Below are 13,558 nucleotides of genomic sequence, written 5' to 3' on the forward strand. Positions count from 1 at the left end.
GAGTCCCATTTTGAGAACGGTCACCTTGAATTCAACAACTAACAAGATATCCAGGGCCCAACGAGCTTACTTACCTAATGCAAGTCAAAATCAAATTCTCCCTTTGGGAGAATTATTCCCACTCTACCATCTGAAGCAAAGTGCTGGCTTTACAGGGCCTGGACACACACAGCTTTCCTTAAAGCAAAGGAATTGGTTCAATAATGGTTTTGCTAAACTGAAACCTGATAATGTTCATCGTAGGTTTGCTTGGTCATTCAAGTTCAGCTCCAGCTACACAGTAGGGAAAATGGGCATGGTGACTCTGCTAAGTGGGCAGAATCCAAGGCTGTTCTCACAGCTCTACACAATACTCCCTGACATGACCTTTATATATATATGTATATATATTTTTTTTATCAAATCTGATTGCTGGTCTGTTGCCAATGGCTTGTTTGTTCTGCCACTTAGAGAACTACAGAGCAGTACATTAAAGACATGCTTCTTTGGGACTGTGAACTGTAGTGTATCATGACTGCATCTGGGTTTCTCACAGAGAAGCCCATAGTCAAAGCCCATTATCTGATGAGATCAACTGGACTCAAGCGGCTTATTGAGACAGATACACACAGATTGCCATCATTTTTCCCTGTGTCCTGATCATACTGAACATGACAATATATCTACCATCACGGACTGCTCACAAAGTAAAGAACTCTGGTTTTTCTATTACTAAGGTTACCACTGTATACAGCACTTGTGATTCCTGCTGAAAGTTTACCTACTTGTCTCCTGGTAGGGAAAGCCACTTCACACAGGTATGGTCCACTCCCACTGCCTGCACATTGACTATTTTGGACCTCTGATCCCCTCTCAGGGGTACCTGAATGTGTTTTGGATAATTTTTCAGGTCATTAGTATTGTTGTTCCAGTATGATCAGCTGACTTAGGCTTATTATTATAGTCCTTGAAACTACTCTATGTCATATTTTCAGCTTACTGGACCATTTTCAGTCTGACAAAAATGTGCCAGAAGACACCCAACAATGAATGGCCTGATCGTCAAGGAACTCTGTGGATCTTCCACACTCTCTACCATCCAGAGACTTCCGGTATTTTTGAGAAGTCACAAGAATCTTCTCAAATATTGACTCAAAAAGATGGCCAACTCTACCTGCTTCACCTCCTCCTGGTCATACACCATAGTAAGGCAGTTTATTCACTTAAAACAGATGTTCCAAGAAAAGAATCATATCATCTTGGCTGATTTCTGCATAATTATCAACATGAAAGTGGTGTGGGATTATTTAGACCTACTTTTAAAATTCAGAATTCCATTCTGATCTATCCTGGGCATGACACTTCTTTTTTTTTTTTTTTTTTGCTCAGATGAGCCTGGTGACAGCCCTGCCTAAATGGAGCTTAGGGGATTTGGACTTAATTATGTTTCAGCTTCCTGGAGTTTCTTGTTTGATTGACATGATTCTGGATCATAAGGATAATGAGTCCTTTGTGAGGACACAGCTTGTCAAGTTCTCCTATAATGGTCTATGCAGGCTAAAGTAAGGGACATGATCATTCTTGTAAGTTTTATAAAAATGTCCTTGTAGCTCTTGTACCATTCTTTATGAAAGGTCTAAGTTGAGAAAAAAGTGAAGTTGCAGCTGTTGTGATGGAATACACCAATTTTTTGGAGATAGAAGGAGAGCAACAACTGCGACACCTGAGAAGAGAACATCCATAGACCCCTAGAGGTACGGGGAAAGGATGGACATTAGTGATCTTTGTCCTACCAAGTGATTTCTGGAGTCTTCTCCATAAAGGAAAACACCCCTGTGCAGACTTTCCAAACTGGGATAAGTGCCTTAAATTTGACTGCTTACCAGATGGCTCTATTCACGATGTGATCACCATTCCTTTACTTGTACCAATGAGGCTAAAGGAAATACCAGGGCATGCCCCCTATCCACTTCCATGCATCAATACCTTCAAATATCTTCTCCACCACTACTCTCACTCATCACATAGGGTGGTAGGAAAACCACCAGTCTGGTACCATAAAACAAAATTGGTAACCAATTTCCTAAAGGGCTAGATAATAATATTTTAGGCTGTGGGTTATACTGTTTTTGTTAAACAGCTCAACTCTGGTACTGTAGCTCAAAAGTAGCCATGGACAACATGCAGATAAACAAACACGGCTGTGTTCCAATAAAACCTTATTTACAAAAAGAGATTTCAAGCCCAATAGTAGTTTGCTGACCCCTGGAGTAGACAGACAATCAGAACAGGTCAGACCAAATATCTTTATGAAGTCTCTCCTAAGCAAGGGCTGGACTCAGTCATTCCATGTGAATTGGGGAACTCCAGGCACTATCAGCTGGCAAGGAAGCAACGCTGGAAGAACTACTCACTTGTGTCCCACCTGGGGGATCCCGACAGTTGTAACACTCCCTTCCCTCTGCCACCTCAGGAGCACCTATGCACTTCCAGTGCTATAGTTCTCGTGTGAAGATTACCACTCTCCTGAAGACATGACTTGCACATTAGGGGTAGCCATGAGAGATCTCCAAGTATTTGAGTAAACACCAGCAGCAAATAACATAGTAGTCCACTGAGATCTCCCTAAAATGAGCTGCCCTTATTTATTTCAGGGAGCTACATGGAGCAATATCCGTGAATCCTGTGGGCAGTTTTCCCTACAATACGAGTGGTCCAACTATAAGTTTTTCCCTGAATTTCGCTAAAGTGATCAATGGCACCACTTCAGCATTGGAATTCATTCAGGTCAGCTTCAACTCACTGGCCAGGATATTTATGATGACCGGCTTTCTCCTTGTGGGGAAAGGTGGAGTCTTTGTAACCACAGAGAGGAACCATCATTAATCCAGGCTCATGTTGCTTGCCATGCCATGAGTTATAAAGTCCTCTCTCTCTAATCTAGGAACATAGTGTTATCTGCCAGGATGCATGAAACTGATGCAGACTAACTTGTTTGCTTGCAAATAGGGTAAACTTTCAGATCTTTCACAATTCTTGACAATATTGTAACACAATCCCTAGTTGTAAGAGATCCTGTAACTATAGTTTTTCAAATAGGAATATTGCACTCTCAAACTGAATTTGGTCTTTTGTTTGCAAACAAAAAAGGGAGAATAGTATTGATCTAACCAGCTGAACAAATCTCATGAACCATAAGACTTTACTTTAAAAATCCAGGTGACTTTATCCTTACCTTTCTGAAAAAATCCTTCCACTTTGCCAGAACCATTAGTTACAAAAGGATATTTTGCTTTTGTGGTTACAGAGACTCCACTTTTTTGCCCACAAGGAGGAAGCAGCCACTTCTGACAGGGATAAGTCAGTCTATTTAGACCCAATGATTGTCCTATTTCCATGCTTCCAATGATAACTAAACCTTCCTAATTGACTTACAGTATTTTTAAAATTTTCATACGTCAAAATCAGCAGGCTTGAAGTCATTAAAAATCATCTCTTTTTAATGAAGGTGATTCTGTACATTTAATTTGTAAACTTATTTTTTATTTTACAACTATCAAAAATTAATCATATTCTTATTTGCATAGTGTCAAAGTAATGTAGTGATTGAGAGAAGGGACTATGGAAGAGACCATCAGTGTTTGAATCTGGGCTTTTCCATGTACTTGCAAATTACCTGAACTTTCAGTATCTCAGTTTTTTCATTTGTAAAAATAATAAAAACAATAATAACTACCTCAGAGGACTATTGTGAGGACTAAATGAGATAATATATGGAAAGCACTTAGAACAGAGCCTGGATGTAGTAAATGTTCTCCATAGGATTAGCCCTGGTTATTATACTCTTAAGAGATAGTTCATTGCAACTACTTTATATTCATTACGTGTGGTTAAGAGCATAGGCTCTGTCAGACTTTAAAGCTCTTAGCTATGTTTTTTGTGAAAAGCCATTCATCAGTTGTTTCCGTTTTCCTATTTGTAAAATTATGACAATAATATTAGCTACTTCATAGGGCTGTTGGAAAGATTAAATGATATATATGTATGTATAAAATATATATTCTAGTGCCTGGCAAATAAAAATGCTCAGAGATATTTTAAATGCTGCAAGACTTGATCACACTTTTTCTCTATTGAAGTGGCTGTTTCTCACGTATAAAATCCTAACTTTCAAAATAAAGATCAACGTCCACCTATAAAGCCTTTTTTAATCACTGCTGCCAAAATTAAACATCTTTTTGTTACACAGCACTAGCATTCAGTTTGTATTATTCATAACACTCCACACATTATTTCCTGTTAAGAGAGACACATAAATATTTTACCCTCTTTGTTAATTGTAAGCTTCTCAAAGGCTAAGCCTGCGTTTTTAAATACTTTTTATCTGATATTTTGCATTGCACTAAGCAAGAGAGCAAAGAATACTTCCTGAAGGACACATTTTTAAAAGCTCAATACTTCCTAACCTCTTTTCAAGCCTTTTAAAAAATGTCTTGAATCAATCCATTCAAATAAAGTTTTCACATTTTTCTCTTTTCATCCACTGACTTAAAATCTAAGATGTGAATTTTCTTTGTTAAGAAACTTAAAGTAGACTTTTATATTGTGACCTTAATTATAATCAACTGCTTTTGAAAAGAGAGTTTCTCTAATTAACTTGATATAGAAGACTATTATCTATCAAGGCTTCTATATCAAGTCTTCTTTTTAAGTCTTAAGAAAAGCATATTTTTCTAAGCAAAATACATCTTCAATAACATTTGGCCCCAGCAAGCTGCCTGATTCCATCTATAGAAGATGCTTAATCCATTCATTATTGAAAGCAATTTCTGATAACCAAGATAAAAGGCAAGTACAATTCCAATGTTTGAACTTAAAATGATGACACTGATGAAATGGATATGTAAATACATATAGTCCTCTTCAAGGTACAAGGTATTTAGTTAGATAGCTTGATGTTTATTTTGGACTCCAGCCCAATTCTTTACTTGAAAAGTCTATTGTAAATATTAAAGGGAAATTTTCTTTCATTAAACAAGGGTATTACTGGAAATAATTTTAATGATAGCAGGGTAATTTTTTTATGAATTATTAAATTAAAGAAGTCAAAAAGCAAATTTTTCACCAGAGTAAAAGACAATTCCTAGAACAAATCCTGTATCTAACAGAGGACCCAGTCATACATTGTATGAATATTCCATCTTATTTACTTAAAGAAAACCTGGGGAAAATGGATGAGAAATTTCAAATGTATATAAATGAATCTGTGACTATGGACTTAGTATACATTTTCAAAAATATATTTACCTCATCAATAATAAAAATGTCTTCTCTCATACAAATTCCCAGACTATAATCCACGCAGTACTGGGAAATAAACTAACAAGGGATTTTCTTCCCTCATGGGCATTTATAGCCAAAGAGAGTAAAATTCTCAATGTTGTCAAAATGCCTTGATCAAAAATCACTTTTCTGTTCTTTATTTTACAGGACTATTTTGATAGCAGTAACTAAAAAGTGTTTCCCTCCCTTAAAGAATGACTTCAGGCTTTAAAATTCATTATTCCAACCTAGGTTTGATCAGAGGCCAAAGAATACTGTTTAAATTATAAAGGCCACAAATAATCTGACTGGAAGAAAATCGACAGAGGCATATTCAGCATGTTGATTATACAGATAAAGAGTTTACTGTGTTCACTAAATAATTCTATCAGTGATTTTCAGACTTGTGTTGGGTTCAGAGCTTACTTTTACTGATGAGCCAATTATTTTTTATATCCTTTTTGTTTACTTTATTCATTTCAGTCTCTTGTCTTTGTTCTGTGACCCCTAAATAATATGAATTAAGCAACAAAAATAAGGATTTCCATCACAGAGACAAAAGAGTGTGTTTCTAGAGAGGACCACAGACTTTGGCTGTAGCCTACCCATCAAGTTTAATGGGACTCTGGCTGCCAAAACCCCACACAACCTTTGAATATTTAGGGCTAAATGTAACTGCCGCTCGCTCTCCCTCCCTGTTGCTTCCCAGATTTCTGCCAACTTGTTTGTTCTCAGTTCTATTGATGGCACTTTCTGGCGTAATGTTGTGTAACTGTTCTCCAGTATTGTTCAGAAGGCTGGAGAGATGATGACAAGAAAACAGTTTTTAAAAAAAATGCTTATTTACTTATTTGTTAAGAAAAATAAACTGCACTACAGAGGGTGAAATACTACTCTCTGATTTTCTTTTCATAAAAATTTAAAAACTGGACCCATCCATAGTGAACAGAAAGTTTTTCCAAGACTACTGCCCAAGACATAACCTCTAAGGAAACACATATTTCAAAATAAACCTTCACTTCCCCTCATTTGGTTATATCCATCTCTATTTTATTTCTCCCCCTAGTGATAAAAATTAGAGGCAAATTGCATTTGAAGATTTCTGGGATCACTCAGTTAGAAAACAGGTAGATAAATTAAAAATATATGTAGAGAGATTTTAACAAAACTAATATTATTTTTACTTACTTTTCTTAATGTAACATAAGTAAATATAGGGAGACAAAGCATTTTCCCTTTAAATCACAGTAAATTTAGAGACAATGCCTTGTGTTTTACCTTGGAAGATTACATGGCTTTTATACTACCTGGTATTTTTGTGAGATTTCATATTATAGATAATATGCTGTGCTAACCATAAAGGAATATAATTTCATGATTCCAAAGAATTAAGTACTGAGTAGATACTAAAGTCTACACAAGAGTATAAGTGAGATCTGTCAGATTAATTTTGAATCAATAAATAAAAAGAGGTAATTTTTTCAGTGTTCTGGGATCTATCCAAAAATGGGATTCTGTTATTACAGAGAGTTACACATTTTTTTGAAAGGAGAGAAAGACAGTGTTGTCTTTATGACTTCCCATTAGTTGAAAAGTCAAGATATACTGGAGTCAGATTCCCCTTAGAAACATTTGTGAACTGATCATTCATTAGGTCTAGGTATTTATTTTTAAATTCGACTTCATACAATAGGATTGAACTTACTGACATTAACAGAAGTTTTGGTTGTGGCTGCTAGGTTTCTAAGAAGAATATGGCACGACAAGAAAACTACAAATAGCAATGAGTAAGCTCCTTGGAATTTTTCAAGACTTAATGAAGTCGCTTCTCATGCAAATATCAGCCTACAAAACTTACGCAAATGACAAACACTTACCATATTCACTATCATAGAATATAATGAATTTCTGCCAGGCATACTCTGTGACCACTCTTAGGATAACATCATTCAAGTAGACAGGTGGGCGAACTGAGAGAGTGTAGTCATCATTCCTGTTGCTTCGGGTGAGTCCACAGCCACTTCTTGGGGTCCCAGCTGTTGAGCGCTGAATGAAGAGGTGGGGGATGTGCATGGCATCTGCCAGAGACTGGAGGGATCCTGCTGACGTGCAGCCGATGGAGCTGACCAGGGCCAAGATGCCTTGATTCATAAGTTCACAGGCTGCAAGAAAGCACAGTAATATTCAATATGTCAATGGGGTTCATAATATTTTCCCTTTTTGAGAGCCAGTGGACAGATATGGCTTACAGAGTTATATAACAATGCATTTTTTTTTTTTAAAGAAAGGAACAGTCTATCATATAGAGATCCTCAAATCACAAAGTGTTATTGGGATTCATTTCAAGAATTCTGCCCTTATTAGCATGTGACCTTGCACAAATCACTTAGCTTCTCCTGGCTCAGTTTCATCATCTGTACGGGGGTAATATGACATGAATCTTGAAAGATTATTGAAAGAATTAGAGAAAATGCAGTGTCTGTTCTTTGCCTCTCACATGATATTCAATTAATGGTAGTTAAACTTTTATAATTATCAATTTATAATTCAGAGAAAAGGTAATTCCTTACTGAGTGTACCAGGTTTCAAAGAGTAGATAATATTTAAACTGGTGGATGAATGGAGGGAGATGAAGGTTTGGAGGAAGGCATTTCTGGCTACAGAAAACAGAGCCATTTTGGTATCTAAAAATCTGATGATACTTTGTCTCTTTCAGTAAACTGGAAAAATAAAAATGATTTTGTTTTTTTCCTTGACAGTTATAAAATTCATGGTCAAGTCAAATCAAATCAAATCCTAAATTTCAACAACTATCTCAGACTAGTTCCTAGATGAATAATTTTTAATTTCTACCCTATGGTTTATAATCTCTGGTTTAATGTCATTTTAACTATTTTTTGTATGTGCTTACCTCAAAATGTACTTAAAACTAGATCAAATATAAATTATTGTACATATAAAGACATAAGTACATATAAAGACATAGCAGATTTGGTAAAAAGAGTTAAGAAGTTATGTCTCATAATGCCAAAGTTTGAAGGTAAAGGATTACGAATAAATTCAAAAGTAAATTCAGAAAGAACCAAGGCAAAAATTATTTCTGTATTTACAGTTGTTATAATTGGTTCAGCCTTTATTCTAGATTTTAGGCATTCTAGGTATTTTTCAAGAGTCAGACTTTATTATGTAATTTTTGAAAAATTTAAAGGAAAATTTAGATGGTAAGCACTCCTGTGTAATTAATTGGCCAGTTAATAAAGGCTGATTTAAACTGCAAGCTTAGAAGTATAATACCATACCAATGACAAACATATAAACATCAAATACATTTATTATTATTAATGTTAAGGCAACCAATACATACAAAATAAATGAATAATTATTATGGACATATTTTTCAAGCACTGCCTCATGAGAGAGGTTCTATTGATTCCAAATAAATATGAAAGATAGTATCAGGGATGAATGAATGCTTCTTAGACCATAACAGATCGAGTTTGAAGTTTTAGTAAAAATCACACATTCTGCTCATGTCCATGAATTCAACTTTTATAGAAAGCAATATAAATGTATATTTATAATTTCAGTGAATTTATGAAAAAAGATTGTTTCATCATTGTGGTAAATAAGACAACTATTGATTTATATAAGCAAATAGAAATTCACTTTTTAAAAAGATTTTGTTTAAAAGTTTGGTTCATTTAGTGGTTAAAATCAAAGTAAGAAGAGTACCTTAAGGTACACACTGTTGGATTTAATCTTTAGATTACACTAATTGCAAGTGATTAATGACAACATTTTATATGTCTCTACCACAAAAATCATAAAGTTATAAATATAGAAGTTTGAGGCAAAAATTCAGTCCCAGTATTGTATTGTCACATATAACATTTTAGGAAAATTGTCTGTTTTAATTTTTAGATTTAGAAGGATAAACTCCAAAATGAAATCTTGCTTAGCAGATAAATTTGCTTTCACATATAATCTTATTTCTTCTAATCAACTATGTTACTTCCTCCGAATCACTGTTAGAAAGGACACAAACCAAGCAAACACTAAAACAAATTATTTTTATATAAGAAAATATGTTGTTTTTTGGATTACTATTTGGTATTACCTGTCCTGCTACAAATATTAGTGAGAATAACTGAAATTTCCCTATAAAACCAAAATATATATCATCAAAAATTATAGTTAGAAAACATACAATGCCAGACCTGAAAGATAATTTAGAGGTCATGTAGTCCAGGGATGGAAAATTGGCTTTACCTGCTGAGCCAACCACAACTTGTTGGTAAATGGGCATTCCGGAACACTATTTTGAGAAAGATTCTAAGACTCAACAATAAAAAGTACCAAAATCATTTTGTGAAGTTTCTCATAGGAAGAGACTGGGAGAATAGTGGCCTGCAAGTTATCAATGTGCATTCCTCTGATAGTTCCTAACCTTTTATTGTTTACAGTTGTCAAGAAATCACACAGCCCCCATTTAACAAAACAATAGAAGACTCAGATCTCTAATGCATGGCCCAGTGTACTTTTCACTGCAACAAGCAAATAACGAAGAATCTTTTATTCATAACCTTAAAATTTTGTGTGAAAAAGAAAAGACTGAGCTAGAGTTTTCCATAGGGGGAACCTCAATTGGAGATTGTCTAATGCCAGCTTTGGTGAAAAGAGGTAGTTCCACTAAAGAGATAAGGAAGAGCTTACACAACTAAAATGGATCGGAACTGATTGACCCAAAACACAACCCCAGTTTTGCACATAAAAAACGGGCGTAGGCAGTAACTTATCATTTCCCCTTCAAGACTGTATCTGATGCCCATTTTGCCCTATTTTACCCCAGTTGAAGCATACAAGATACAAATTGATTTGCTCTGGGTCTCAACCATCCATAAGGGCCAAGATAAAGGTTACTATAAAAAGTAGACTATAACTCATGACAGCTAAAGAGAGATTTAAGGAAATAAAGAGATACACCAAGAACAGAAGCAAAGCTAAGTAAGAAAGTCTGCCTTTTGCAAGAATTCCATATTTTATCTGTTAAAATATTGCATCACTGAGTTTCAGTTTCATAGAATGCATACATCAGTTTATTAGATAAAGTGTGAGACCCGAATTTGGGAAGATTGAAGTATGTGTATTTATGCACCAATTGTTTAATAAAAGAATCCAAGACAAGGACTACTCAATGCCATATTTCTTTGTCATTATTATTTCAGGCTCTGTGATTTATTTATACTATGTATACATGTACACACAGACATCCATACATATAAACCATATTGAACAGCTTGCTGGTTTTGTGACTCCAGATGTTTGAGATGTTAACACTACCAAAGTTGTTTAAAGACTGTGCTAATTGCCAAAGGCACACCTGTTCTTTTTTTTTTTTTTTCCTCTTTTTTCCTAATAGTAATTGCAATCAGCAACACTTTTACCCATTTTTGGTCAATCAGCAGTTATGAAATTGAAGTTGGCTGTATAAATCTATAAATATAAGTTAAATGATGTTCATGTACACTATCTTTTTCATTTCTAGGCTAAAGAGTTTGAGTCTTCTTTTTCTTATTAAGTAAAATAAAATTAAAACTAAATTCTCTAAAGGGTTTACAAATTGATCACCTGTTACTATATATACAATGAGAACTCAGCGAAATATTTTTGGATAACACCATCCCTCTGGAACACATATATTCTTTGTGATATTTTTTCTGACTTATTTATATTGACCAATTTGTCCTGATATAACTTCTTCCAAGGATTTTAAGTCATATCAGGACTCTAGTATATTCCATTTATACACTGCTATGGTTTGAATGTGTCCCTCAAAGTTTGTGTGTTGGAAACTTGATCCCCAAAGTGTTAGTCTTGGGAGGTGGGACCTAATGGGAGGTGTTGAGGTCATGGGGGCACTGCCCTCTTGAGTGGATTAATGATGTTATAATGTTGAATGTGCTCCTTATGAAATGACAAGTTTGGACCTTCTCTCCCTCTCTTGCCCTGTCTTTGCTCTTCCACCACTGGATAACTGACAAGAAGGCCCGCCTCAGATGTTAGCATCTTTATCTTGATTTTCCAGCTGCCAGAACTGTGAGAAAATAAATTTCTATTCATTATAAATTACCCTGTCTCAGGTACTCTGTTATAGCAGCACAGAAGGGACAAAGACAGACACCTATTCATCAAGACATATATATCAACCTTCAGATCAGGGAATGTATATGGCAGGTTCTAGCCTCAGAGAGCTCCCAGGGTATACACCACAGTGTTTCCAAAATCTGCCCTGAGTCACAAGCAATAGTGGAGATTTTAAAAATTACAAATAACTAAGTCCACTCCTAAAGGTTCTACTTTATTCAGTCCAGGATGGTAGTTGTGTATTGGCATTATGAAATGTTATCTGAGTAGTTATGATGTGAAACTCTTCCCGGAAAACATTAGTCTGGTGTATTGTAACTGCGGTGATGTTTGATTTGATTGTTACAGAACACCTAATATTTATTGATTTTTCTTTACTTTTTTTCAATAATATTCCATAATAAATATAACTGGGAATTGGAACTTCCCAATTTTTCTAATTCTCTTAATTTGTGGACAGGGGTGAAACGTAGGAAAATAAGATGCATAAAATTAATAGCACCCAAAAAAGTGATTCCTGTCTTTCTTTTACCTCTAATAATAAACTAAGAGTTTATTCTTTCCAGTTTTTGTAATTCAGATGCAATATATGATATTTCTACAATTCTAAAGTGTGTGTAGTTTTCTTATTTTATCATATCCAAAATCAAGACACATTTTATTGATTGATCAATAAATTTAATATAATGGATTATTTTTCTTTAAAACTCATCAATAAATAATGAATTTTACAATCACTGAGTTCCTGTAAGTGAGGAAATATGGTAAGCTTCCACGACAAATGAAAAGTATTTGTATTCTTTCTACAGCAGCTGAATGTAATCTAACATCTTTTTTCTGTTTATTTCATTAATGAATCACAAATATAGTATTTATAATTGCTTTTTTCCTTTTTCTTCCACCAAAAAGCACCTGACCTTTGCTTATATACTTACAAGAATAAGTAACACAAACAATTTAAGCCTATCTAGACATTTAACATTCTTTGAAAATATGATTTTCAGCAACCATCTGAGAGGTAATATTTAAAAGATGGTCTTAAGACATCATCAATGTATAATAGTTTGCCAAAAATATAATCATTTGGAAAAACTTCTTCTAAATAAAGCTGGTCTTTACATATAAATAGTGTTACAAGGTCCAATTTAATGCACAATTTTCTACTTTGGATGTGAGAATACAGAAAAAAATTTATGAAATTTTAATTAAGAGTTAAGACATTATTCTTTCTTATACAGAATGGCTAAAATAGTTGATTACCAACTATCAAATGAACTCAACTGAGTAATTTTCAGTCAACTATTTTTTTAATCATCTAAAGCCAACATGAACCTTTAATTATAATTAGTGATCCAAACCTAAGAGGGATTAAACATTTGACCTGGCACCTATTAGAAGTCACTTTATTTTTCCATTTACATGTCATAACAACCCTGTGCAGAAAAGCTATGATTATTCCCATTTTCAATAAGGAAACTCTGGCTCAGTGAAGTTAAGTGCATTGTCCAGCATAACATTAGTAAATCTATAACACTACCAAATGGCAGAGTTGGGATTAAAACCTGGCTCAGACTATAATGTCTAGGCCATACAGGACTAGAAAATAAATCATTGTTTTTAAACATAAAGGCCCTTATAAGAAATTAGAAGTCACTGGACTTTCCTTTACAACAAGATTCAGGAAAATTTAACCTGAAAGTAAAAAAAGAAAAAAATAATTATATCTTTGAGAGCATTCTCTTTTTTTTTTTTTAATTTTGGGTTTGGGATTAAGACATTAATTCTATACATTTTTAGCTCCAAATTTATTAATATAAAGAATATATGAAGGAAAATTTCAACAAGGCTGAAAAAAGGTACTGAGAAGAACCTACAAAGTGTTGAGTGTACTTTTAATCAAGACCTTAAGTGACTTTACCATAACTGATGTAATAAAAAGGATGTAATATGATTAAATATTAGTTATTTTTGTATAGCTGTTTGAAGTTTACAAAATGTCTCATATGCAGTTTATCATTTGATCAGCATGGCTAGATTGGATATCTTCTTACCTCATTTATTGCAGACTAATGCTATTATTATAAGTAGTGGAGACCAGGTTAGAACAAGGATT

The 13,558-nt window shown here is 34.3% G+C and overlaps 1 protein-coding gene across 2 annotated transcripts in view; it reads right to left on the reverse strand.

Moving 5' to 3' along the window:
* GRID2 (glutamate ionotropic receptor delta type subunit 2) overlaps nt 1-13,558 on the reverse strand; it is a 1,124,557-nt gene that overhangs the window by 517,665 nt on the left and 593,334 nt on the right. The window contains exon 3 of one of the 2 annotated variants that reach the window (XM_069485505.1): nt 7,179-7,463. The exons of the other annotated variant lie outside the window; for it this stretch is intronic. Coding sequence (XP_069341606.1) covers nt 7,179-7,463 — 285 coding nt within the window. The remainder of the gene's footprint in view (nt 1-7,178; nt 7,464-13,558) is intronic. 2 annotated transcript variants of the gene reach the window in all.

The sequence above is a fragment of the Eulemur rufifrons genome, chromosome 13 (genome assembly GCF_041146395.1).
Source record: "Eulemur rufifrons isolate Redbay chromosome 13, OSU_ERuf_1, whole genome shotgun sequence".
In the NCBI taxonomy this organism is placed as follows: domain Eukaryota; kingdom Metazoa; phylum Chordata; class Mammalia; order Primates; family Lemuridae; genus Eulemur; species Eulemur rufifrons.